Here is a 26434-nt window from a genome sequence, read left to right on the forward strand (position 1 = left end):
AGGTTGTTGGCTCTCAAAACAAGGTATGCCGGCTGAGAAAAGCCCTTTATGGTTTGAAGTAGGCACCTAGGGCATGGTATGCTAAAACTCATGTACACTTACTGTCCCTTGGTTTTTAGAATAGCCCCACAGAGCCCACTCTTTATGTCCGTGGGAGTGGATCTGATTTTTTAGTGCTGATTTTATATGTGGATGACATGCTGATCACGGGCCCTGATACTCAGCATATTGCAGCTTTCAAGGCTGATTTGCAGCAAGCTTTTGAAATGTCAGACATGGGACAACTGCAATATTATTTGGGCATTCAGTTTGCTCATGTTGAGGGGGGGTATCATGATGTCACAGTTCAAGTATATTGGACAGCTCCTTGATCGTTTTTAATTTGAGGATTGCAAGCCAATCTGTACTCTAGTGGACCCTGGCTTCAAATTTTCAGCTCATGATGGGAACCCACCTTGTGATATCACTCTTTACCAGCAGGCTGTTGGATGTCTCATTTACTTATGCCACACTAGACCTGACTTACACTATGCAGTATCCCAGCTCAGTAGGTTGATGCACATGCCCAGTTCACAGCATTGGTAGGCAGTGAAGAGAGTCTTCAGATATGTCAGAGGCACTTAGGATTTAGCCCTCTTCTATGGTGATCAGGGTTCACTTACCATGCATGCTTATACGGATAGTGATTGGGCAGGTTGTTCCGACACCAGAGTGTCATATACCGGCAGTTGTTTTTTGCTTGGCAGTTCATGTATCTCTTGGCTTAGCAAGAAGCAACCAACAGTTGCCACATCCAGCTGTGAGGCTGAGTACAGGGTAGCCTTCACCGCTACAGTAGAGTGTGTCTGGCTTCGACAGTTACTTACAGATCTTGGTATTCGCCAGACATCCTCCACTATGGTCTACACTGACAGCTAGAGTGCTTTGGCCGTTGCACGTAATCCAGTGTTTCATGTGCGTACCAAGTACATTGAAGTTCACTATCATTATGTTCGAGAGCGGTTGTCAGCAAGAGACATAGAGTTGTCCTACCTTCCCACAGAGGACAACATAGCAGATATGTTTACAAAGGCACTTCCTCGTCCCAAGTTCGAAGTTTTTCGACAGGCTTTACACTTGGTTCCCTTTGTTAAATGATCTGACATACCTTGTACATTCATAGGTGGCTATATTCTTTTGGATGAACATGTGCCACCATGACCAGAAAAAACGAGGTATTTGGAGATGTTTCCAGAATACTCCAGTCCGTACCATGAAGGGGGGTTTGTAGGCCATCTTCTCCCGGTTGTATTGATGCCCTCTGGGCCCTGGTATGTGCCATGTAGCTTTAGTTATTGGCACTTAGGTCACCTAGTACTTTTAGTGTCTTATGACACCTAGTACTAGTGGTACCACTAGGACACTAGGTCCTAGGGTTCTCTTCATTGTTCTAGTTGATGTGACGGCTTCCACTTCGTGCTCCACTCTTGTGCATCCTTTTGCTTCCGTGAGCCTACAGAAGATAAGCTCAACAGCCTCATAGAGAAATACCCAATGCTGAATGGGAGTATGATGACATATGTGGGGTCTTATCAAAGCGGTCACATGCTCAAATCATTAATAGAAACATTTGCAGAAACATATGTGGGGTCTTATCAAAGGAGTCACATGCTCAAACCATTTGTAGAAACAGGGCAGCAAAGGTAGAGATTTTGAGGCAAACTCACAAAATAAAGGGCACTATAATCTGGATATCATAAGAACTCACTCAGACCTTGCTTAAATAAAAAGCCATGGAGCTCACCAATAAGCCAGGAAGGAGGGCAAATGGGCTGAGAGAAGGGAAAGCATTTATTCGGGAATTCAAAATCTAAGCCTAAAGACTAACAGATGCAATGAAAACCATATTATGTTACCATTAGAAAATAGTTACTTTATAATAATGGTGGAACTACTTCATGCATTCCCATTTTGGAGATCTGATGTACAAGCTACTTATTGGTCCCATAGATCTTTTTGGTCTTGCACAGACGTTACTTGTATGTCTAGGGGTTCTTAGACATGAGTCAGATCATACTTTTCTTATATCAGCTTCCATTGTCCTCTTTATATTAGATTTCTGTAGTTAGAGATATAGATCATGAGGCTCATAGTTAGAGTAGGGACCTCGACATCAGAGGTTCACCTTATCCACCAAAGTCTTCTTTTAAATGGGGGGGAGGAATGTTATGATGTTTTTGAATCGTCTTATAACCTTTTGTTTTGTCTTTTTTATGAGACATTGAGCCCTTCACAAGAGAGCTTTCTATGGAAGAGATACAGTCTCTTCTAAAGAGGGATACTCCTTAATTATACGATACCTATGCTTGTACACCCTCTCATAAAGGATCACTCTTACCCACAGATAATATTACATTTTCTTACAAGTCGACGGTCTATCTTGTTGGAGGTCAATCCTCCACCCTCTGTTACCATATCTTAGTTGCTGACCTTCATATTACCATCCATCATCCTGATGAGATGGGCTGTATGTTCGGGGTGACATATCATCTTCATGCGATGTAGAGGTGGTACACAACCACCCAAGTTGATGACATTACATTTTGGCTACCTGTGCACAGCACGCAAGGTGCTGATTTGGCCCATGCATATGGTGTTGATATGGCATCATTTGTGGGCTGCTGACATACAGCCATGTGGACTGTATCGCAGAAGATGTGGCAGAAGTTGTTGACATGGAAGTTGATGCTGATGTAGAATGATGCATGTTGGCAGGCTGACATAGCAGCTGGCTAGTGATGTGGCAATCAGCCTGCCACATGCCAGGTCAAGTTTGGTCCTGCTGGCTGGTCGATTGGGCCTACAGGTGGGAGTTTCACACCTTTTTCCATCACAATCTTTCCTCTTCCATCTTCATGTAACATGCAACGGTTATCTGATCGTGTAATCACAGCAAGACCTTTAAACCTTTAGCGAGAAATTAGAGTTATGCACCATAGAGAGAGAGTAGAGGAGGGTAGAGAGAGAATAGAGATGAAAACTCCCTGTACCCACTGAGGGCCCCCTCCCCCAATTAGGGGAGAATTTGATTTAATACTTGGAGAGCTGAAAGTTACAAATTGTGAAGAACCAACTTTCTCAAGAATGCAAATGTGTGCAATGCTTGCAGAATTTGAATGCCGATTGGCCCTCCAATGGGGAAGAGCGCCCTCGTGAGAGTACTTGTTTCTATTTTTGACCTACATGCAAGGTGGGAGAGAGATGGCAGATGAATGCAAGGTGAATGAAGAATTCTACGTGAGATTTACAATGAAAGGGTGATACCCTTTCATTAATGTCCCTTGAGATCACTCATTGACCTCCACCCTCTGTTACCATATCTTAGATGCTGACCTTCATATTACCATCCATCATCCTGATGAGATGGGCTGCATGTTCGGGGTGACATATCATCTTCATGCGATGTAGAGGTGGTACACAACCATCCCAAGTTGATGACATTACATTTTGGCTACCTGTGCACAGCACGCAAGGTGCTGATTTGGCCCATGCATATGGTGTTGATATGGCATCAATCGTGGGCTGCTGACATACAGCCATGTGGACTGTATGGCAGCTGATGTGGCAGAAGATGTTGACATGGAAGTTGATGCTGATGTAGAATGATGCATGTTGGCAGGCTGACATAGCAGTTGGCTACTGATGTGGCAATCAGCCTGCCACATGCCAGGTCAAGTTTGGTCCTGCTGCCAATCAGCCTTGGGGCTGGCTGGTCGATTGGGCCTACATGTGGGAGTTTCACACCTTTTTCCATCACAATCTTTCCTCTTCCATCTTCATGTAACATGCAACGGTTATCTGATCGTGTAATCACAGCAAGACCTTTAAACCTTTAGAGAGGAATTAGAGTTATGCACCGTAGAGAGAGAGAGTAGATGAGGGTAGAGAGAGAATAGAGACGAAAACTCCCTGTACCCACTGAGGGCCCCCTCCCCCAATCAGGGGAGAATTTGATTTAATACTTGGAGAGCTGAAAGCTACAAATTGTGAAGAACCAACTTTCTCAAGAATGCAAATGTGTGCAATCCTTGCAGAATTTGAATGCCGATTGGCCCTCCAATGGGGAAGAGCGCCCTCGTGAGAGTACGTGTTTCTATTTTTGACCTACATGCAAGGTGGTGATGGGATATCTCAAGGTGTATGCCCCAGGCACACCTTGGTTTCTATGTGTGTGTGCTAGAGGCACAATTAGGTGCCCATAAGCACTGTTAGGTGGTGGTAGAAGCCACATAGGATGATTGAGAGAATCTAGGAGCTGATTGAGGAGATGATTGTGGAGCTCAGAGGTCATCAGTGATGTCAGTGATCATGTAAGAGGTGCCTACTTAAGGACCTCACCTTTCTTCATTCTATAAGCAAGACTTCTCAGTTTGTGTTCACTCCATGCTTTCCTTTCAGTTCACCAACATGGTATCAGAGCCCTTTGATCCTCCTTGAGCCCATTTGTGCTACATCATCTTCTTCTTCTCCATCTTCTTCTTCTTCATCTTCACCATTTCTTCCCTTTCTTCCCAAATCTTGCTAGAGCTTGTTCTCCCTCGTTTCTCCGCCATTCTCCAAGCCCTTCCTGCTGGAGATACCCCTCGAATGGGCGAACCTTCACCTGCAAGGAATTGAAGAATCAACGTTGCTGCTGGTCGCCATTCCACGAAAATCGTCGAATCTCTGTTCTGCGTTTTCTCTATGTCTGCTCCACCCTTCTCTAATTCCTTTCAGGGGAAGCTTCTCCATACCTTGGGCTATCTTGTGTTGAAATCTGAGCAGCAATGGCTGCATATTCAAGGAGAAAACAAGCAAAAACCAGTTGATTTTGACGACGCTCCAGCCAGCAACATCGCACGAAATTCTGTCTAACCTCTGTACCAGAAATTCGCCTATATGTGAGCTTTCTTTTGCTTCAAGAAGCCCCTTTTTCTTTGCTTTGGAGAGTGAGATACAAGCCCTCCAAGTTCAGGCCTCTGTTTTGGACAGTTTTGACAAGGTTGTGAGTGTGATGCTACATTAGATGCTACTTTAGCATTTCTAATGTTTTAAAGTGTTAAATAGCATCAGTACAACTGTGGCTACAGCTTTGCTTTAAGTTGCTACACCTGGATTTGCTTGGAAAGCTTTCATTTAGCCACCTCTGTGAAGCATGCAAGTGAAAGCATCATTGATTTGTTGTATGAAATTTGGTCACAAGTCTTTGCTACATTAAATGCTTATACTTTGAAGCTTTTCAGTTGTTTTTCTAGCCTTGTAAGAGAGAAGACACTGCCCAATTCTTGGGTTAGACCCTCTCATGACTACCATCTTAAATATGGATAAGTTCAATGGTAAGGGCTTTCACACATGGCAGATGAAGGTTAAGTTTGCATTGATGAGGGAAAACCTCTGGGGGCTTGTCAAACCGGCTTCAACTTCTTCTTTAACAGCCTCCAATGCTGGAGAATCCTCAGCACCGACACACCCGGCAAGAGATCCTGCTAGAGAGGAGAAAGCCTATGGCATCATTGCTCTTGCCTTAGGAGATGACTATATTCATCACATCTCTGACTTAGAGTCTCCTTCAGAAGCTTGGCAGAAGCTTGACATTATTTTTGGTGCTAGCTCTCACATCGCAAAATTGTCACTTAAGATTGCTTTCTTTGAATTGAAGATGGTTAGTGGCACTCCTTTGGCTACCCATGTCAATTACATGCGGAGTCTCATGACTCAACTTGCTTCTATCAACTCTCTTGTCACTACAGATGATGCAATGGCAGTGTTGCTTAAGAGTATGCCTGAAGATTATGATCATGTTGTTACCACTTTGAAAAATCTTCCTAATCCTAATCTTGAAGGTCTTATCTTTGCTCTTCAAGAAGAAGAAAGGCACATGGAACTCCGGAAAGGCAATGACACAGCCTATGCCATAAAAATCCAGAAGGGCAAGTTTTTACCTTGCAATCATTGTGGGAAGACTAATCACCTCTCAAGAGACTGCTTCAAGATCAATCCATGCAAACACTGTGGCAAAAACAATCATCATGAAGAGTTTTGTAGATCAAAAAAGGAAGCAACTTCAAAGTCAGAAACTGCCAATCTACTTTCAGTTGATGTGCCTCCACAAGATGAGGCATCCTATGAAGATTATGCTTTTTGAATCATCTCCATGTATGCTCCAGATCTCTCTTTTTGTTGAGTCAAGGTACTCAGCCTGGATAGTTCTCCAAAATGAATGAAATAAACTATTGTGTGTTTTGTAAACACCTCTGGTCACCATATGATGTAGGCCATGTGTATGTGTTTTTGCTCCATGGTACCTCGTGCATACATTGTATGCATGTACATGCAGGGGAGATAACCATTGGAAGGTCTTTTATATCCCTTTTGTTTACTTCACACCCTTGGGAACCCTTTGCTAGTATGAGAACCTAGCCATAGATTTATCCTTGACCACCATGAGATGGCATGAGAAACTATGAGACTAGATGTATCCTTGACATAGCCTGAGGCATTCCCTTGAGGGGGGGTATGATGGGATATCTCAAGGTGTATGCCCCAGGTACACCTTGGTTTCTATGTGTGTGTGCTAGAGGCACAGTTAGGTGCCCATAAGCACTGTTAGGTGGTGGTAGAAGCCACATAGGATGATTGAGAGAATCTAGGAGCTGATTGAGGAGATGATTGTGGAGCTCAGAGGTCATCAGTGATGTCAGTGATCATGTAAGAGGTGCCTACTTAAGGACCTCACCTTTCTTCATTCCATAAGCAAGAATTCTCAGTTTGTGTTCACTCCATGCTTTCCTTTCAGTTCACCAACAGGTGGGAGAGAGATGGCGGATGAATGCAAGGTGAATGAAGAATGCTACGTGAGATTTATAATGAAAGGGTGATACCCTTTCATTAATGTCCCTTGAGATCACTCAGTTCCATCTTCCCATTTACACCTACCCTTAGCCTATGACCCATGCATCTACCATTCAATGCACCTTAATGCACCCTTCCCTTCCTATTGGCCCTAGGACCTAGACACGTGTGTGCACATTTTTATTAATAGAATAAGTATCACATGTCCAAATTCGATGTTGTTTGAAGCAGTGGCTCCAGCTCGACTAGTCCTATCTACTGAGATGATCCACTGCCATAACAAATCGGTCGGTGTCGAACCGGCCTGTTCCAGAGAAACCCAGCTCACTGCCTAGGGGATCTTTGGAACTAGGGCTAACAGCCAAGTGGGGGGGCTATATAGCCAGTGAATCCCTAGCGGAGTGAAGATGTAGAAAACACTTGCAGGCCAAGCCTTGCAGAAGCAAGCACGCCTCTCGATAGTCGCCCTGGAGCCTAGAGTCCCACGCTCCCAGGTGGACCGTAGAGTGTAAATGACATCCTGCCAGATGGCTAGGGTAGCCGAGGGTGGAACCAGGTGCTCACCCATCACAAGACTGCAATGGGCCACCCAAATGTTCCAAGCCGTGATGCTGGCTACCACCTCCCAAACACTGTCCTCCCTAGGAGGAGGAGGAGCTAGGTTGCTAGGAGGGACTGCCTCATGGAGTGCAATCCTCTGAATGCTGTGACCCTGTATCCGGTAGGCTGGGGAGATCTCATCAATTTGAAACGCATGTCCTCCCTCTGTCAACCAAGCCACCATCCCCCAGGTGTAGTCTCTATGAAGACTCTACAAACGTGTCATAATCCTGGGGGCTCTCATCCAGATCCTTGCTGCGCTACGGCAGCTCCATAGGCAATGCGAGATACTCTCCAGGACACCCTCGGAGCAGCAATGGCACTGCCCCTCCACTCGCCTCTGCTCCAACCACGGTCCGATGGGTAAGCCTCAATGGGCGGCCAGCCAGAAGAAGTATGAGATCTTCCTCGGCTGCAAGCTGGACCACAACCGCGTCCAGAACTTGGAGCACCTTTTGGGGCACTCTCTGAGTCACCCAATGTCTCTCCCTCGAGGGGGTCCACCTCGACGAATCCATCTGAAGCCTCCTGCCAATCCGGGTGGTGTAGGAAAAGAAGGGCACCTCATCCACTTGCTCAGCTAGGCCGCCCCTGGAGGGCGAGAATGTTAGATTCTCACTGTGCCCACTTGTGAGCCCCCGATTTGAGGGGACAAGGGTCAGTGAGAGGTAGGAGGGCTGGGAGAGAGACTCAGGCCAGAACTAGAGGGAGGATAGCATGGCAGATATAGGCGACCAGCACACGGGCTGGACACAGCCTGCAACAGCAAGTGTAAGGGGGCTTTAGGCCTCACATGGAGGCTCCTGCAGCAGTGCAGACTGGCTGCCCAGGGCACCCTTATATAGGGGCCTGTGGCTGGTCAAGTCGGCCCAACCAGGGCCACCGACCAGGGCGAACCCTGGTTGGTTTATGGGGCCCATGAAGTCGGCCACCAGACAGGGTACCGACCCTGATGGTCGGTCATCTGAAGGGGCCTGGGCAGAGCCTATAAAAGGCCCACTTCTCCATTCAGCCCAGCATCCAGTGCGATACTGAAAGCCCTTCTCCAAGGCTGTGTTTAGCACTCAGATCTGGTGCAGTTTGTGAGAGAGAGTCCATCAGTTTTCTCTAGCACTCTGCTGTGTTTTGTATTGCTCCCTTGGAGCCATTTTCTGCCCACCATCCGGTGGATGAATATACTCTCTCTCTCCGCCTATATTTGCTGTTATATCTGAGTATGTGTTTGTTGCATCTGTGATCATCTATCTGAGTTGAGTGTGTGAGAGTTGGAGAGATCTTGGGTGGAGGATTGAGTGATTCTCTCTTCTTTTCTAACATGGTATCAGAGCCATAGGCTCTCAACTCTTCTTCATCAAAGCACTCTCTGAAGGAAGGAGTCCCTTGGAAGAAAGGCGATTCTGTTTTCAGCTCAGGCTAGCACGGGAGGTCAGTACATCTTTTTTGCTTCAGTTTTTCAGTTTACTATTCACCGAGATGGATCAGCATTCAGAAGCCTCTACACCCACTACTCGTCCTTCCTCCTCCTCCAGTCATCTTCCTTCTTCATTCATTCCCAATTTTGGTGAAGCTGGAAAGTTGGATGGGACGAACTATCCAATTTGGAAAGTCAAGATCCGAAGCCATCTGGTGGCATGAAAGCTATGGAAGATAGTGATTGGGACCGAGATGAAGCCGGAGGACATTGTGGACAAAAGAGGTGATGTACTATTTGAAGCAGATGCGGATGAACTTAGTGCATGGGAGGAGAGGGATGCTCAAGCCTTAGCAATGCTAATTGCCACGACATCAGATGCTATGATTCCTCATATCCAGTTGGCAGAGACGTCTTCAAAGGCGTGGGCCACACTGAAGGAGCTGTATGAAGCCGATAATACAGCCCGTATCATTACTCTCCAATATCAAGTTTATAATCTTGATATGAACGAGGGTGATAGTGTGCATGACCATCTGACAAAGGTGAAAGTTGTGCGTGACCAGCTCGTAGCGGTTGGTCAGAAGGTGGACTCGAGTCAATTGGCGTTGCTCACACTCCACAAAGTTGCCACGGAGTTTCAAAAGTTTTGTGACTACGGTCACTGCGGGTCAACGGACTAAGCCAATCACCTTTGAGGAGCTTGGCCCACTCCTGCTTCAAGAGGAGGCTCGAGAGAAACTCTTTACGCAAACCGACGAGAAGGCATTAGTGGCCAAAGACAAGCCTGGAAAAGGCAAGCCAAAGGAGTTCAAGAAGTCAGAGGATGTTGACCGAAAGAAGAAAATGAAGTGCTATTACTGTGAAAAGCTTGGCCACTCCGCCAAAGAATGCCGAAAGAAGAAGGCGGATGAGAAGCAGAAGAGAGAATCCAGGAACAAAGAAGAGCCTAAGAATGATTCTGCCAATGTGACGACTGGATAGTTGTTTTTAATCAGTGAACATTGTTCAACGTATGCAGTCAGTGAAGGAAAAGAGGGTTGGTATGTTGACAGCGGTGCTTCAAAGCACATGTCTAACAGAAAGACTTGGTTTAAAACCATGGAAAGTACACACCCAGATTCCAAAGTTTCTGTCGGGGATAGCCAGACATGGCCTGTGAAGGGCATTGGTAGCACTTCTTTCATTACGACCGTGGGTGAGGAGAAGGATATCTCTAGAGTACTTTATGTACCCAACCTTTGCAAGAACTTACTGTCTGTAAGTCAGATGGACAAGAACAACATGTCAGTTCTCTTTGAGGACGGCAAGGTCAGTGTGACATCCAAAGCAAATGGATAGATGGTGGCCCAAGGAGTTGAAGAAAACGGACTGTACCGCCTCAGTGCATTGTTGGTTCATGAAGACAACGGAAAGTCCAAACTTTGGCATGAGCGCTTCGGTCACATCAGCTATGGAACCTTGGCTGAAATGTCAAAGTCGAAGATGGTGGATGGACTTCCCCCCATTACAGGCAATGATGGTGTCTGTAGAGCTTGTCTAGAAGGCAAGCAGCACATGGACAAGTTCCCACAAGAGGCCTCGTTTCGGGCTAGCAAATCACTTGAGTTGGTTCATGCCGACATTTGTGGCCCAATGTCTACAACATCGTGGGCATGATCTAGGTACTCACTTTTCTTTGTGGATGATTTCAGTAGAATGACCTGGGTGTATTGCTTGGCTAAAAAGTCACAGGCTTTCGAGAAATTCAAGGACTGGAAGGCCAGAGTTGAAAAGGAGACAGGGGAGAATGTCAAGATGTTCGGTACAAACAAGGGGGGAGAATTCACCTCCAATGAGTTCAACACATTTTGTCGCAAGCATGGGATCAAGTGACAACTCACCACTGCACGTACAACCATCAGAACGGGGTAGCCGAGAGGAAGCACAGAACCACTATGGAGACAGGGCTTGCTATGTTACGAGGAAGGAACTCTAAAGCCTATTGGAGTGAAGCTATCAATACAATAGTACACATCCTCAACAGGACCAAGACGAAGGCCGTCAAGGACAAGACTCCATATGAGGCATTTTATGGTAAGAAGGCCTCTATCACTCATCTTCGCATTTTTGGTTCTAACCAGGCCTGATTCCCGGAGCAGAAAATGTATCTTTGTTGGGTATAGCGAAGAATCCAAAGCCTATCGACGCTTCGACCGAGTACAGAAGCATATCCTTATCAGTCGGGATGTCATCTTTGAGGAAAAGGAACCTGAACCCCAGGAGGAGCCTCAGATTGAGGAGGATGAGATTGTTCAATCCTCGAACCCATCCCGTCCCAGGTTGACCATCCAAGAGGTGATGAAATCGGAAGCTGATGTTCCACAAGGTACTGAGGAAGAGCAGGATGTCCCAGAAGCAGTTCCAGTTCCTCCTCCCACTGAGAAGTAGAAGAGGTTGCCCCAATGGTACCTAAGAACATATGAAGAGTCTCAGGTCACTGATATACTTGAGAGTAGCAGTTCCGGATTGTGTCGGTCCCAATGTCTTAGGAAGACCCCATCCGTGAATTTTGTGTTGGTGGCTCAGCTTGAAGAGCCAAGGACCTTTGAGGAGGCGAAGGACAATCCAGAATGGCAGGCTGCCATGCAGGCAGAGATGGATGCTATCCTGAAGAACAATACCTGGGACTTAGTGGCCAGACCCCCACGACGGAAAGTCATCGGCACTAAGTGGGTATACAAACTTAAATACAAATAAGACGGCAGCTTGGATAAGTACAAACGAAGGTTAGTGGTCAAAGGTTTTGCTCAGACTGAAGGCATGGATTTTGATGAAACTTTTGCTCCCACAGCTCGCATGGTTACTATCCGGGTAGTGATTGCCCTTGCTGCCCAATTCCATTGGCCTATTTTTCAAATGGACGTGAAGTCCACATTTCTTAATGGAACCCTGGAGGAGGAGGTGTACGTCGAGCAGCCACAGGGCTTTCAAGATCCAGGGTCCCCATTAAAGGTATGCAGGTTGAAGAAGGCGTTATACAGGCTGAAACAGGCCCCCAAAGCTTGGTACCAAAGGATAGATGTATTCTTTCAGAAGATTGGGCTAAGTTGGAGTCCTTCTGAGGCAAACCTCTACTTGTTCATTGAGAAGGGGTTGCGATTGGTACTCATCCTCTATGTTGATGATCTTATCTTGACAGGTGACCATGCCAAGAAGATTTCCCAGGTTAGGGAGCTACTCATGTTTGAGTTTGAGATGACTGACCTTGGGTTATTACACTACTTCCTTGGGATAAAAGTAAAGCAAGCCAAAGACAGGATCTTCATTTCACAGGAGAAATATTGCAGAGAACTTCTGAAGAGATTCCAGATGGATGATTGCAGGACAGCAGTAACTCCCATGGAGGTCGGGCTCAAGCTAAGTGTTACATCTCAGCCGGTCGATACTCCTTTGTACCGACGATTGGTAGGAAGCTTGCTTTACCTTACCAATACTCGACTTGATATTTGTTATGCAGTTGGGCTATTATGCCAGTTCTCTGCTTCTCCCAGGAAGAGTCATTGGGATGCAGGTTTACGGATGTTGAGGTATCTAAAGGGTACTTGCACCTATGGGATCACCTACATCAAAGGCATCGAACTAGGCGGGTTCTGTGATAGTGATTGGGCGGGTGATGCTGACACCAGAAGATCAACAACAGGGTATTGCTTCTTACTTGCATTTGGTGCCATCTCTTGGCTGAGTAAGAAGCAACCCACAGTGGCCCTTTCATCTACAGAGGCCGAGTACAGAGCCGCATGTACCGCAGCTTGTGAGACACTGTGGTTGAGGTGGATTTTGGAGGGACATGGACGTGTGTCAGGAAGACGCAACAGTGCCGATGTGCGACAATTAGAGTTGCATAGCCATTGCCAAGAATCCAGTGTACCATGCGTGGACCAAGCACATCGAAGTTCATTAGACTGTATCTCCCAGAAGTTCCGGAAGAAGGCCGGACGGCTTCCCAGAGCTTCTCATCTGTGAAAGGCTCCTTAAGTCTGCTGCGTAAGTCCTGCGAGACTACTAGCGGAATGTGATCCCAAACTAGCTCTTGGGCCACAAGACCAGCTGGGGTCGTCCTCTCCGTCTGAAAGAGCTGGCTGTAAAAACCGGTGGTCATGTCCAGAATCTCATGCGGGTCAGTGTGCATGATGCCCTGCGAGTCCCGGAGATGCTGTAGTTGTGTGCCTGCCGATCGGGGCCCAGTGGTATGAAAGAACTGCTTCGTCATCCTGTTCCCCTGCTGCATCCATCGGGCCCGGGAGGAATGATAGGAGAACTCAACCTACCACACCCCTGTGTCCTGAAGCTCGAGACGGGCGCTCTTGAATCTGTCACTAAGCCACTGAGACACTAGGTCCCGCTCTGTGAGCATCTCGATGGAGGCGAGGTCTCTCCTCAAAGCCCGCTCTCGCTCCTGAAGGGTCCTCCTCCGCCTAAGGGCGTGAGCCTGCAGCTCCTCACTGCTCCTTTGAATTGCATCTGCCACCCACGCAGCCTAGCCCTCACACGGTGGCGTCTCTGAGTGCTCCTAAATCCTTGCCATGACCCGTTGAATCTCCTCGTCCTACAGAAGATCCTTTGGAATGTGGACTCCCTTCTGGGGGAGACCTCGGCAGGGCTGATCCAAGTGAAGTACCACTGGAGAGCGTTTTGACATTGTGGTACCTGTCAGAATCCCGGTAGATCCGTCTCTGTGTAGTGCCCAGTCCCCAACATAGAAATGTTCTAGTCTCTCTAGCAATCCATCGTGTCTCCTTTGTCCAAAGGAGAAGAGAAGGCTGCCAGGTGTCCTGCTGAAATATGGCTCTCTCCACGGGTCTCTGCCACTAATCATGAAAATGAACTGCTCCTAGGTGCTACGATATGCTGCTGGCATCTTAGAGAATGAGGCTCCGTCCTGCTTGTCTTCCCCAAACTCCAGGTTGTTGAAGTTACCTCCAACAATCCAGGAGTCTACATCCGGAAGACACTTTGACAGCCTCCTCCAAAAGGTCGGGCGGTGCTGTCTACATGTTGGGGCATACACGTTCAGGATCCCGACCTTGGACTCTCCCATCCGAACTCCCATCCAAACTGCACGTCCTGGAATGAGCTCGCCTTGATCGTAGACCTTTGGAGCCAAAGTCTGTGAGACTGAGATGCAGACCCCTCCACTCTGTCCTACCACAGGGGATCACTCCTCTGAACCTCTCCTTGGGAGAAGGTGATGGCGTCGTCTGATGTCTAAAGCTGAAAACATGTGCTCTTGAATCATAAGGATGTCCACTGTCCGCCCTACCACTGTCCTCTGCAACTCTTGCCGGAGTATGAGGTACTGCGGTTGGCTACGAACACGGTCGTGGAGCTCGTGTACGTTCCAACTCACTATGGTCCAGCTCATGAGGACAGGGGAGTCGGGAACAAGGCTCTCTTGTGAGTGGGTGCCTGTCCCAGAAAGACTACTTTGTGTGATTTTGCCGGGGGTTTAGAGGACGAGTAGTCAGTATCTGTGCGTCGCCATACTGGTGTGGATACCGGCTCAATACTGATCTTCCGTGCCCACTTCATCATGAAGGAGGCTTCCACCCTGAACAGCTCCGCACACTTCTGGAGTGGCCAGAAGTGTGCCTGCTCCACCTTTGCCTCCATAACTCCTGTCGCCAAACCACACACCGGCTTCTCGTGCGTGAAGCTCAACTGAAAGTTCACCTCTGCACCATGGGCGTACCAAAGGTCTAGTCCATGTGGCCCCATCTACTCATCCATCATGAGTGTAATGTGATTCCCCAAAATAGCATCGAACACCTTCGGGGACCTCCAACCCTATGGAGGCAAACGGAAATCTCCAAACGGGGTGTTTGGAGATCCCATTGCACTGATCAAACCCCCTTTCGGGGCTGAAGGACCATGAGCGTTACCTCCAATGGTAGAGGATAAGAGTCCGGAATCTCCATATAGTTCCAGGGTCCTAACCTCCATAAGTCCCGCGGTAAGGGACGCCCAGGGTGGAGGTTAGGAGCCGCTGACTGGAAAGACGAGCCTTGTCCCTCAAGATCCCTCCTTGAACGGACCTGCTGTTGCGAAGAGGAAGCAAAAGGGGGCGTCATCGTTCCCTTGCCAGTTGGTAGGGGTGTCGAGGCGGAAGAACTTGCTGTTGAAGTGGCTAAAGGGGGGGGGGGGGAGGGGGCGGGGGGGAGTGAAGAAGAGGGGGAAGGGTCTTGGGGAGGAGGGGGGAGAGGAGGGACAAGGACCACCACAAGGGCCCCCTGTTGATCAGGCTCGCCGGGGCTCTGGATCAGCTTCTCTGCAGCCCCCATCGGGCTAGAGTCTGCGGCTTTCGCGATCGCCGCATCTAGAGCTCCTGGGGCTCGCTGCTGCTGCAAGGGTGGATGCGGAGGATGAACCTCTGAAGCTGGAGGACCGTCTGGATGGGCGGTGGCCCTTGCCGTTGAAGGAGGTGGATCTTGCTGTCTCTCCCTCGGGGCCTCTCGATCAATCCTGTCCCTCTCTTTCCGATTGGTCCTCTGCCTGCGGCACTTGCGGGCCTGCTTGCTTGGTTTCTTTTTCTTTTTAACTTGGGTCCAGTCCCCTTCCGAGGGAGTAACCCAAGGGGTCTGAGACTCTTGCTGCTCTTGCGTGAGGACGTTGGGCTTGGGCCTGCTGACTCTGTCTACTCTGCGGAGGGGGGGGGAGGTGCACGAGGGAGGCCACGGGGGCAATCTTTGGTGAGGTGACCTATTTGTCTGCACCAAAGACACTGGCCTGGTAACCCATAAATCTCCTCTTCTGGCGAATTGTGCCCCCTTCAAGGGTCTCGAGAAGGATCAACTCTGGGAGGGACTCTCGGCTCTCAACCACTAGTCTGATCCTGGGGACTCCATCGTCTGCTAGAACTGAGGCGGCCGACTCTAGCGGGGACTCGAGCACTGTACCAAATGTCCGACCAATGAAAGGGAGGATGGCTCGATACTCCTTGGGGATCCCTGGGAAGCGGAGTGTAACCGAGAAACGTGGAACATGGTGTGTCGTATCCATGTCCTCCACTGTGAACTCATGATACCAAGGAAAGAGGTAAACAAGATGTGGGCCAAGGAGGATGGGGCTCTGCTCCACAAGTGTTGAGGCAGTGTCGGGGGAGCTCAATTGGATGAGGAAAACGCCTCGTCCATAGATGGTGACCTCCTGGATGTGGTCTCCTTCTAATGCCAAGCTCCCCTGGTCGCACCTGTCTCCGTGTAGGCGTGAGGCCCACAATTCTGCCCACAAGCGCCTTGTCTTGGAGGGACTGAACGGCTGTACTTGTTGCTTGTCAGCTGGGAAAAGAAGAACCTTGACGGTTGTGGGATTCGAGGGTGTTGCCGTAGAGCCCCTTTGGCCAGACCAAGGGTCAACACCAAGGTTTTCTTTCGCCTTAACAAGCGCAAATGTTCCCTCTGCAGGGAGGAAGAAGAGAAAGGGGAGAAAAGCGTCAGAGGGGGAGGCGGAGATGAGGCTGGGTGAGGGGGGTAAGGACGGAAGAGGAAGGAGGAAGGCAAGGAGGGCAGAAGGCAGAGAAGGAGGAGGGGGATGAGAAGGCGAGGAGGGAGAGAAGGCGAGGGCAAGAGGCGAGGAGGAGGTGGGAGAAGGAAGCCGCCCAGGGGGGGGGGAGGAGAGGAGGCGGCGGAGGGGGGAGGTGGTAGGGGTGGCAGGAGGCAAAGGGTGGAGGTGGTAGGGGTGGCGAGAGGAACAATGGGGAGGGGAGGAGGAGGGGGAGCGGAGGAAGCGGAGAGGGGAGGCGGGGGGAGTGCGGGGAGACGAGGCGGGAGAGGCAGGGAGGGTAGGCGAGGGGAGATGGGGAGGGGGGGGTGGAGAGATAGAGGAGGCGGCGACGAGGGGAGCGATGATGGAGGAGGCGGGGGGGCTGCGGGAAGGAGGAGATGGCGGGAGGGGGGCAGCGGGAGCAGCTAGGTGCTCAGGAGGTGGTGTAAGTTACCGATGTGGCATTAGTTCATGCATGAGAGAGAGAGAGAGAGAGAGAGAGAGAGAGAGAGAGAGAGAGAGAGAGAGAGAGAGAGAGTTTATTATAGTCTACGAAAGACCGATGGGTCTATGAGACCGGTAGAAACCGTTATACAACATGCAAAAAGGGTGGAGCTACCAAACGAGCATCATCGCCCATGCTGGATGCTAAGTCCTAAGTAGTGCGTAGTCATATCATCAGTAAAAAAAATGACATCACCACAATCGTCATCATCATGTCGATCAATCCAGGTTACCAGGCCATGCCGGCTCTGGCCAGTATAATGCGACCTCACAGGGTGTAAATGTCAAAGGGAGCTCGAGAGGGGGCGGGGTCCTGTTGATGCGTAGCCAGTGATGGAGCGTTGGCGGTTGTCTGTGGGCATTGTCCGTCTTTTCTCCTGGCAGTGGCTCTGCTCCTAACCAAGGCTACTGTAACACCTATGGGTCGTGTCCCAGGTTTGAACAAGCATGGGAGGTCACTCAATGTGATTTGCGTGTCTGCCCGCTGTCGAGTATGGCGTGCCTCAGGCTCTGGGTCCCTAATGCATCTGTAGTCGGTGGCTGTGTGGTTCTTACGATCTGACTGTGGAAGAACTCCATGATCTTGTTCTGAGAAGAGTCGGGCAGTGTGTCTGAGGCCTGCCTTTGTATCCTGAGTAAGTGTTCTCTATGTTGAACAGCCTCATGAATGAAAATAGCAAGGCACCCTTGGTTCGGATGGGAAAGGAGTTTGGAGAGGGGCTCGAAGCCATCTCTAAAGAGACAATGATAGCAACGACGGATCTCGTAGTACACGAGGCATTGAAGTACAAAGTACTCCTCTGACTCAACCTCTTGCCGATTGCATAGTGTACATATGCAGTACTCCTTGCGTACCCCTTGAGCTCGTTCGCTCTCGATACGGAGCCGGTGCGATGATACTCGAAACTGCCCGATGGAGATCCTCAATGAGTGCGGTAAGCGAATCCGAGTGTACTCTGGCGGGACAATGAAGCCCTCCTCAGAGATGCGAAGGCAGTGATCTCTGTAGAAGCTGAGCTTCATTGGAAGCTCTCTCGGCTCCAACCAGGTCCTAAATGTGTGTAGCTGTAAGAGATCCTCTCGGATGACCTAGTTCTCATGGTACCCAAGTGGGATAGATGGAGCATCTAAGCTGTACTTGAAGGGGGGTAATCTATCCATGTGGAGCCCCAATCTCTTGAACCACCTACGTGTCTGTGCATACCAGACTCTCTCGTCCCCTCCATCTGCAAGACTCATGGACGAAGCCAGAGCCAGCCATGATAGCCTATGTCTCCTTGATGTTAGTCTCCATACGCTCTGACGTGGTGTAGATAAGTAATGGTTTGGAATGCCGCATCTAGCTGCAGTGCAGAAGCGCCAAACCCGGCCTGAATGATATGATGTGACACCGATGCTTACCGAATGATATGATGTGGCACTGATGGTTACCCCCGGATCATCCGTGAGAGCAAGAGAATATGTAGTCGCTCTACTTGATCCCACTCTGTGTCTGAGAGGTCGGGTCCCCAACAAGGCTACCATACATGCCAGGTGGTCGAACCAAGGAGTCAAAGAGAAGAGCCTTGGTTCGAGGGTCCTAGAAGTCTGAATGGAAGCATTGTCTCTCCAGTCGGGCACTTGAGGCATATCCTTTGCTTAGCCGAGTCTGCATTGCCGGTCTCATGGTGAAAATTGGGCCAAAGAAGACAACACCCAAGTAAGTGTACGAGGAGACGATCTTAATCGGGGATCTATCAACACCCAAGTAAGTATATGAGGAGACGATCCCGATCGGGGATCTATCAAATATGAACTACTCCCTGTACATGGCTGCTCGAGATGTGGTGAAGATCATAACCTTGGTCTTGCCAAGGTTGTCCTTCAAATCATGTGACCTACAAAAAGCCTGCAATGCATCCAAATGTCTCTGGAGGCCCTCGGGAGAGGAGCACATCAGAACCACATCATTGGCATACAAGAGGATCTGAATCAGGGTATCGGCGAGGGAGCACCCAAACCCCCCAAGTGCTCCCATGAAGGTCTCGAGCTCATCTATGTAAAGGCCAAACAAGGTTGGTGATAACAGACAATCTCGTTTGACCCCAATGGTACTCATAATCTCATCTGTCCACCCGGCACTTGTTCGAACTTGACCTGGGACTCTCTCATAAAGTGCCATAACTGCCCATATGATCTCTTGGTCATACCCTAGCTCCTGCAGGGGCCTAATGAGGTAGGTTCGCAAGACCATGTCAAAAGCTTGTGAAAATCCACAAAGCAATAGTACACCCTCTGCTTCCGTGATCTGGCCTCCTCTATCATACTCCTGAGTGTGAATATGTGATATGGTCCCATGGTCTCTCCGGGATCCTGCCTGCCCCTCTGCTTTGAGTCCTTGATCTCTACAAACCGGCTGACCTCTGTGTCAAGTACATATGCAAGATCTTGGACATGACATGCTCAATCATAATGGTCTTGTAGTTTTCGAGGCTCATGGGATCCCCAACCTTGTGAATAAGTGATAGCGTTAAGGGTCCATGCGTGTGGGAAGCCAAGGCAAACTGCATCATTGAATAGCTTTGCTAAGATCGGGGCCAGGATGTCAATCCCATATGCAATAAACTCAGTACAGAGTCCCTCGTGATCTTTCACTCGACCATTGTGGAGCTTTGATATTGCATCCTTGACACCACCTCTGGTAAACAGAGTGCAATTGGTGGGGCGGGGTGATTGCGAGAGGTCCAGGGCAGGCTGATGAGGAACATCATAGAGGCTGCATGCATATGTGTGCCAGACTTGAGTGTCGGTGAGAAGTGAAGGTGATTTCCACTCAAGGAACAGTTGCAAAACTCTTTGGAGTTGTTGCTGAACAAAAGGTTCAGTAACTCCTCATTTGGACGGACAAATGCCTGCTTCTTGTGGCGTACAAACGACGGTACTCGCGTATCGTGTCTGGTTCACTCGGAAGGCTATGTTTAGCCGCGAGTTGGAGCTGTCGGTGAAGAGCCTTACATTCCTCATCGTACCAACTATTGCAAGGCATAGAACCAAGAGGTGGGGGTCTAGTGGAGTACATGGTGTATGGGAAGGCGTGAAGGGAAGCCTCGAGGAGTGGGGCTTATCAAGGCAGCACGGTCTTCTAGTAGGGGTATGTGATCAATATACGTGAGTAGTGTATACATCCGTGTAGAGTATGCGGGTGCTAGATCGTGATCGAAGTGTATATCATGATAAGTGGTGTGTGTGATCCAAGTGATGGATGGTGCCGTGAGACGGGGTGTGGAGATGTTGAAACAAAGGTAGGTGTGATCTGCCCTTGGGAGGGGTGGTGAAACGTAGAAGTCAGTGATGTGCGATGTAAAGGTAGGGGATCCCATGATGTAGTCAACTATGCTAGACCCTCCCCCATGTGGAAAGCACCTGAGGAGGGCCATAGCTTAAGGCCATTATATATGACAAGATCGTGCATTGTGCCCATATCTAGAAATGCGTGACCGTAACATGTGATTGGTCCCTGTTTGTCAGCGGCGGATACCCGTGCCAAGCCTTCCTCATCAGGGTCAATGTCTGGCAGCAAAATGGCATCATCTCGGAAGTCTAGAAGCGGTGCCGACGTATGCTCATCCTTGCGTTGAAGTCCTCGACTAGGATGTCCTTGTGGCTCGAGAAGTCTAGGATGTCTGGGGGGATATCTCGCCCTCCTCGCGTATATCCCTAGCAAAGTGGGATGTCTCAGGCGGAAAGTAGCATACTGCTATATAAAGATTACGTCTAGCTGTACGGCAGATCCGGACCCATAAGAAACATCCCTCCTCTCCGCTTGAGATGACTCCAAGGAGAGATGATGTGTAAAGTACTGCCACTCCTCCAGACCCTCGTACTCCGGCTGTCTCCCTTGTCTCGTCTCTGAAGGTTGACTCCCATGTGTAGCTGCTGACGATCGACAGCGGGCGCTTTGGACTCTGATGTGTCTTTCTGTAGAAGACTATGTCTCGTCATGTGTATGACTCCGAGAAGTTCCCTGGATCTGACCATAAGGTTACCATTACAGTTCCAAATGGTACATGATAGGGTCTTGGTATCCTTGGTCTCATAGACCACGTCCCCCTATGCTGGAGAGCAGGCATGTGCCTGACAAGGGATGGTCAAGAGTCTACCTTCACGAACAACAGCCCATTTCCCCTCTTGCGGGCCACATCCCGCCGCTACAAAAGGGCACGTCGTTCCTCAATCTGTAGGGGTGTCAGGGATCCTCATCCATAAGATATCTCTGGATGGTCCCATAGGGCCGCGATCTATGTCGGAGCGCTGCTAGTTTCGCTTGGGTGTCACGGAATCGAATGACAAGTGGCTGCTCCCAATTGGGATCTCTGCCCTCTTGCCAGGCCCCATCAATCGCATGCTCTAAGACTCCCAAAGTAGCGGTCACAAAGGCAATCGCATCATCCATGGGCATGTTGTCTGTATGGGGGACCCCCCGTACTCTGATGTTGAGGGCCTTATTGGCCCTCTACTTCTGCTCCAAGAAGTGGCCGAAACGGTTGCCTTTGCAGGTGACCGCTTCGCCATATCCACCCACCTATCATGGCCGACTGTATCGGGGCTATCTGAGCCTCTACAACTGCTTGGGCGCCCCTTGGTGCTGTCTTCAAGGTGGTCATCTCCTCTCTAAGCTGCATAATATCCTGTCTGAGCTTGTGGATGAGCCCCCCCTGCTCGTGTATGATGCGAGCCAGCTCCTGGGCGAAGTGGGCTTGCTCTTCAGAGAAGCGGGTCAGCTCACCCTCTCGTGCTCGAACACTATGTAACTCCACCAAGAGGTTCTCCCAAGAACCGGGTGGGGTGGTTCTGGGGAGGCCAGGCCCCCGTGGCAGCTGGAACTCAAAAGGAGCTGTACAAATGTGGCGGGGTGGGGCTGATAGTGGGTGGCTGGAGTGGGGGATAGGTGGGCCTCTGAAGTGTGGGCATGGGGCATGGCGAGACTTGCTGATGAAGGGAAGGGTGGCTGGCTGAGAGGTAGCGTTGAGAGGAAGGATGCAAGGGCAGTCCTTGGTCCCGCTGGTGACACTATCACCTCTGATGTTGGCGTTACCAAGTTCGAAGACAATGGTGCTGCTCCCCCTAGGGCTGAGGTAGGTGACAAGAGTGATGTCACTGGTCATGGTGATGATGTGGAGACTGATGTGGAGGCTGCTATGGGAGTTGATGTAGGGGTCTATGTGGAGTCCGGTACGGGGGTCAATGTGGAAGTCGAGGCCGCTTGTGTAGAGGCCTTTGTGGCTTGCTTTTGTGTGGCTGTGCTATCCACCTGGAGGCTGCTCCTGTTTCTGCGTTTGTTCATATCGTCAAGTGTGAGTTGTCTTTGTTGTTGTTTCCTCCCTCTTATCTTTCGTAATATTTCTGTTTTTGTGTGTTTTCTTTGCTGGTAGAAAGATGGGGGCCAAACGTGGTCCTCGGAGCAGCCTGAGGGAGAGGCTGAGTGGCAGCTTGATGGAGGAGAGGAGCTGGGCTGAGATGGAGAGAGAAAGTAGGTCTGTATAAACACAGCCCAATCAGGATGAAAATGGATCTCCACCACAGTCCAATTTATGGAAACCATGCTCTCTACAGGATAGTAGTAGCCTTCCTTGCAGAGACAGGAGGTGAAGAAGCAAAGTGCAATTGCACACTATGCTTGAACACTCTTTTTCTCTTGAAGGGATGAAGATGGAAGAGACAAGTGGATGTAATGGAGAGTACGAGTGGAACTTCCCCTTATAGCCCCAATTGCCTTAAATTCTTTAAAAAGCGCGTTCACATAGAGTAACAAGAAGGGCCCTTCAATAAAATATCCTACTTTTTGCTACTAGCCTCAAAGTTGTAAAAACACTCAATAAATACATATTTTCGTTTGTTGTAAAGCGATCTCTACATGAATAAGGTCTACATTGAGAATGCAAATTATGACCCCTACTTGTAACCAAGACATTTTCAACCAAATTGACTAGAAAATACCGTAAGGGAGTAGGGTTCAAATAATGGATAACTGAAATTTTTAAGACTTGGACCTATTTTTATACGTCGTTTGTTTCTTTTTTTGATGGTTTTATCAATAAAGTGTTCATTAAATAGCTTAGAAGGGTGTTTTTCCCAATTAAAGTGTTCATTAATTCATAAGGGTCTGATCAATAAGTGTTCATTAAATAGCTTAGAAGGGTGTCTTTCCGAAATTTCGCTACTTAATCCTCATGCATCCGTCGAAGATTTTGTTTAACTCAAGCATTCTTTAGCTTGATTTATCCATAACATGTACTCCTAGCTATTGAGTGAATGTTCCATACTCATGTGATTAACAGACTACAGTTAGTACTAAATTTTTTCATTCCTGGTGGCATTTTTACAGCTAGATTGTTTTCATGCACTACGACGAAGTGATCCACCATTTGTTTCACCCACAGCCCTTTTGCAACAAGGACTTTCGCCTTTGGTGAGTGTTGCTCTTTTAATCAAACCGCAAATGCTATCATTCTAAGTTTCACGTCTTATTGAAAGGCAATTGTTTTAAAGATACATATGCTTAACCTTAGGATTGAAGGTTGTAATATCTTATCCACATGGAGAACTTATGTTCATGATTGTGCTAAAGTACTGATAAGGTGTCTTTAATGTCTTGGCGTCTAAATATGCTTGCAAGAATTGTGTAAGGATATTTCTCCACTCTAGCATTAGCCTTTTGCATGTGTAAGTGTGTCCTTTGCTTTTGGGGTGGTGATATGTTAGTGTATATAGAAGTGTAAAAGCACTAAAGTTCACATATTGTCGCACACTAGACTTGAACCTTTTTTGAGTGCTAACGGGGGCAGTAGAAACATCATAGAAGCTTGTGGCTCACAATCATGTGAGTGGGATTTCTAGAATAAGGAATGCATATATTTTTTTAATGTATGAGCTCAAATGTAAAAGAAAAGTCAAAAGTGCAAGGAAAGTGGATTTAGAATGTTGTTAAAAACGTTACAAGTATACTAGGCTTCCTCACTTCTCACTTTCCTCATAAGCCAATTTGGCCCCCTCACCTTACTATAGCATATGTTTTAACGATTTGCCTCTAGGCAAATAGTCATATAACATAAGCATTCATTACCATATGTATGCACATAGGAAATCTTTAAATGTCTGGTTCACTCATATCCCTCGTCAAGAACTTTGACATTTATGTATGCTATCAGCATTCCATGGTCTCTCCAAAGCCTTTTTGCCAATGGTTCATCCAAGGCCCTCAAATCTCTACGATTCGGTCATCGATAGGTCACTCCCCCAGAAGGGTGCTGCATACATGGCTGTTTGGCCTCACAAGTGTATCAAATAGCCATCCCTTCATCGGAGGGTCCTGGAAGTATGCCTGAAATCACTGTCGCTTTAATCGAGCCAGAGCTCCCTGCCCTCGTGTGAGCCTTGCTTTGGCTGCATGAGGCATCGTGAAAACTGACCCTAGGTGTATGACTGCACAGATCTCAACCAGCTCTTCTCGGTATAAGAGAGAGAGACCCTCAGGATTAATGGGACTGGTGACCACTAATAACAAATAGTGATCTTTTACATCTAGTGAAAGAAAATGTTACAAACTTGCTATGTAGTGAGTACCTGTTGTGCTAGCTTGTGCTAGTCCAAGTATCCTGTTGCTGTGATTCCGGGACTTCCTTTCAGTAGCCTCCTAGCTTTTTGGCTGGCTGCTCCAACAGGCTTTTCAGCTTGCTTCTGCTGTCCCCATAGCTTTCTCTGATTTCTGCAAAGGCTCGACATATGAGGAGTAGGCTTGACATCCGATGTGTGCATAGGCTCGACATTTTCTCTCTCTCTGGTCGGCAGATTTTGCAGATTCTTTCCTCTCTTGGGACCCTTTGTCTTGCCTACCTAGGCGCTCCTCTACACCTCTAGATCATGTGAGCTAGTACTCATTTTGCAGATTAGATGCTTTTTAAACATTGATATGTATTCCCCGAGGTAGTTTTGCATTCCATAGCTGTCCATTGGATTAATTTTCTGTTTGTAAAACTGCATTTGGCCTCTGGTTCTTGTCATAAATTTATGTAGCATTTTCTGTGTCACTAACTCCCTGATTTTGCATGCAAATCTGGTATATCAGCAGCCATTATGCCCCACAATTCCATCAATTTCATCCCCTCTATGTGCCATCCAGTGATTTGTGTAGCATGTGTGGTATCCTACTGGCATCCATTTTCTCAAACTTTGAGGTATGCCATGAATTCGCATAATGCTTCCCATTTAAGAGATATCATACCTGTTGCAGCCACTAAGATAGGATAGGGTGTCTGTGCCTTAACCCTAGCTCCCGTATGAGAAAATGTTTATGTAAAGTTCTATTCTTTTCCAGCAGGTCCTAGAGAGCCCGGGTGCCTAGGCTGGACACCCATAAAGGATCTTTGTTAAAAAAATAAAAAAAAACAGAAAAAAGAGCTTTCTATTAATGCTTGAAAACAAAACCATACAAGTCGGCTGCTCCGAAGGCACCGACGGGAAAAACCCTCGAGCTTGGCGCAGGCCAGCCTGCATCCTAGAAACCCAGCTCACTGCCTAAGGTATCTCTGGGACAGCGGCTAGCAAGGGTACCCGCAAATCCCTCGTGGTGTGAGAATGTAAAAGACACCTGCAGGCCAGCCTTGAAGAAACACTTTCACCTTTCGGCGGTCATTCTAGAGTCTGATGCCCCGTGCTTGCAGATGGTGCGCAGAGTATAGATGATATCTTGCCAAATAGCAACCAGAGTGTTTGCCGGTGGAACATGATGACCTCCCATCATTAGGCTACAACTCACAACGCAGATGTTATAGGCCATGATGTTGGCCACTGTCTGCCACATACCATCCTCAAGAGCCGAGGTAGGATGATGTTGGGCTGAAGGGGTCACCTCGTGGAGCTCAATCCGATGAACGCTCTGTTTGTTCCCAGCTATCTGCTGTCTGTCCAGGTCTGCAGAGCAGCCCTCCATCCCCAGCCTATGTGTATCCGTTTTCCGAGCATACAACCACCCTGATCCCAGACCTCCGGGTGCCAAATGAGGGGCCGGTGTTAGCACCTATGTGTTGGGAGTGTAGGGTGACACCTTAGGTGTAGGCCTGGGGCACTTTTTAACTCCAACTAGTGGAGGTTTTTTTCCCCCGAGCTTGGCAGGCACACTTCCATGTGACATGCAGGGTGTGCTTAGCAAGCACAACCTTATCCATGTATATGATGTGACTTTAGTCACATCTTCAGTATTAATTTTTGAGCTTTGTGTGCTTGCTCTCTCCTCATGTGTCTCGTCTCTGCACCAACAAATGGTATCAGAGCCTCGTTGAGCTCTTGCCTCCGGCCCAAGCTCGTGCTGCTACATTCAGTCCGTACATCAAAAGACTGTCCGTACTGTCCGTACGACTGTACGGAATTTGTACCCTGCACATTTCGCTAGCTGCGCTGACGTCGTACCGGTGTATTTGCAATCAGTTCGCCGTACGGGGTATCTGCAAACAGGTCGTCGTCCGTACGTTCGCCGTACCTTTTGCGTCATTT

General features: G+C 48.5%; 1 protein-coding gene across 4 annotated transcripts in view; it reads left to right on the top strand.

Annotated features, from left to right (window-relative positions):
- Positions 1–26434, top strand: part of LOC147879671 (E3 ubiquitin-protein ligase RKP) — a 76517-nt gene that overhangs the window by 21051 nt on the left and 29032 nt on the right. For all 4 annotated transcript variants that reach the window (XM_087372096.1, XM_087372097.1, XM_087372098.1 and 1 more), the window contains exon 5: positions 23271–23354. In XM_087372096.1, coding sequence (XP_087228222.1) covers positions 23271–23354 — 84 coding nt within the window. The remainder of the gene's footprint in view (positions 1–23270; positions 23355–26434) is intronic.

Source organism: Dipteris shenzhenensis, chromosome 33, assembly GCF_047967505.1.
Source record: "Dipteris shenzhenensis isolate YYH24624 ecotype China chromosome 33, Dip_SZ_1.0, whole genome shotgun sequence".
Taxonomy (NCBI): Eukaryota; Viridiplantae; Streptophyta; class Polypodiopsida; order Gleicheniales; family Dipteridaceae; genus Dipteris; species Dipteris shenzhenensis.